This window comes from Octodon degus, unplaced genomic scaffold, assembly GCF_000260255.1.
Source record: "Octodon degus isolate 3935 unplaced genomic scaffold, OctDeg1.0 scaffold00037, whole genome shotgun sequence".
In the NCBI taxonomy this organism is placed as follows: Eukaryota; Metazoa; Chordata; class Mammalia; order Rodentia; family Octodontidae; genus Octodon; species Octodon degus.
The window spans coordinates 9140314-9141635 of record NW_004524613.1 but is presented as its reverse complement, the minus strand read 5'-3'; the positions used below and the strand labels follow the sequence as shown (position 1 = coordinate 9141635).

General features: G+C 44.6%; 1 protein-coding gene across 1 annotated transcript in view; it reads right to left on the bottom strand.

The window, feature by feature from the left end:
- The window catches only part of Ralgapb (Ral GTPase activating protein non-catalytic beta subunit), a 153112-nt gene that overhangs the window by 131150 nt on the left and 20640 nt on the right, over positions 1 to 1322 (bottom strand). The window contains exon 2 of the mRNA XM_012514666.2: positions 890 to 1105. Within this exon, the coding sequence (XP_012370120.1) occupies positions 890 to 1075 (186 nt within the window). The 5' untranslated portion in view covers positions 1076 to 1105. The remainder of the gene's footprint in view (positions 1 to 889; positions 1106 to 1322) is intronic.

Sequence of the window (1322 nt, the reverse complement as noted above, 5' to 3'; positions counted from 1 at the left end):
TGGGGGATTGAACCATGGTCCCTGTGCTTTTTTTGCTAAGCTTGTTCTAAGTAGGTGCTTTAGACCACTGAGCCATCTCACCAGCCCCAAGCTTAGCAAATTTAAGTACTTTGGCCCAGCTGAAGCTCCTAAACCTCCTGAACCCAACGAAGAGGACCACCTCCAAAGTGAGCTATTTCAAGAGCTCCTTTTCTTTACAAACAGCAACTACAACCCCAATTCCAATCATCTAGACTTACAACCAAAAGGGCCTACATGCTCTGTGGTACCCTTCAATTTGGAAGCCAGGCAAGGGCAGGGAGGGACAGAAATGGGAAAGCTCAAGTTCAGTGCTTGTGTAGCCTTAAAACTTGACATAAGATGTGCTTCTGGTAGGGGCTATCTAGGAGCAGGAATGAAGGCTTCCAAACACACCCCTATATGGAATCAGAAGATAGCCTACAGTTCAGAAGAAAAATTTTTTTTGGGGGGGACGAGGGGATGTATTTAGTACATGGTCTACAGGGTCTCACCACACAGACTGGACTCGCAGTGATCCTTTTGTTTTCCGCCTCCCAAGTGCTGGGATTATAGGCACTCACCACCATGCCCAGTCTCAATAGCTGTCTCAGTGGGCCCCAAGGGTCCCCAGAAAGATTTTAGACAGATCTTTGTTCAGGGCATTTAGCTCAAGTAGAGAACTAGGCATGGCTAATAAGAAGTCCCACGAGCAAAAAGATAATACCCTAACAAACTCCACAAACTCTAAGGCCCAGATCTGAAGCCAAATGAGATAAAAACTGAGAAATTACACTACAATAGTTGAAATCAATTAAGAAGGCAACATTAAATATCTCATCAATAACAAATTTGTATTTTTACATAAGAAAGTAAATTAAAAAACACTTACTTCTTTGTCAGTTTTTAACAAACTCTCATTACCAGCCACTGAAGTGGTACCTAACGCCTGCCCAAGAGGACGGACCACTGCATTTGCTACTTCTCGCCCAACACTCTCTGGATAGCTATGCAGCACACTGGTATGGCCTTGATCATTCTGAATCACCAAATGCAGTGATCTCCACTCCGAGTACATTGTGCCACTAAAGTACTATCCAAACAGCACCTGAAAAGAGAAAAGACAAAAGTTAAGTTACAGAAAACACAGATTTACCTTAGATTGCAAGATAAGACAGACTACAGGGCCGGGGGTGTAGCTCAGTGGCACAGTGCCCTGAGTTCATTTCTTGGTACAAAAAAGAAAGGGAGGGGCCGCGGAGATGGCTCAGTGGAATAAGCACTTCCCTGGCAAGCACAAGGGCCTGAGTTCAATCCCTGGTTCC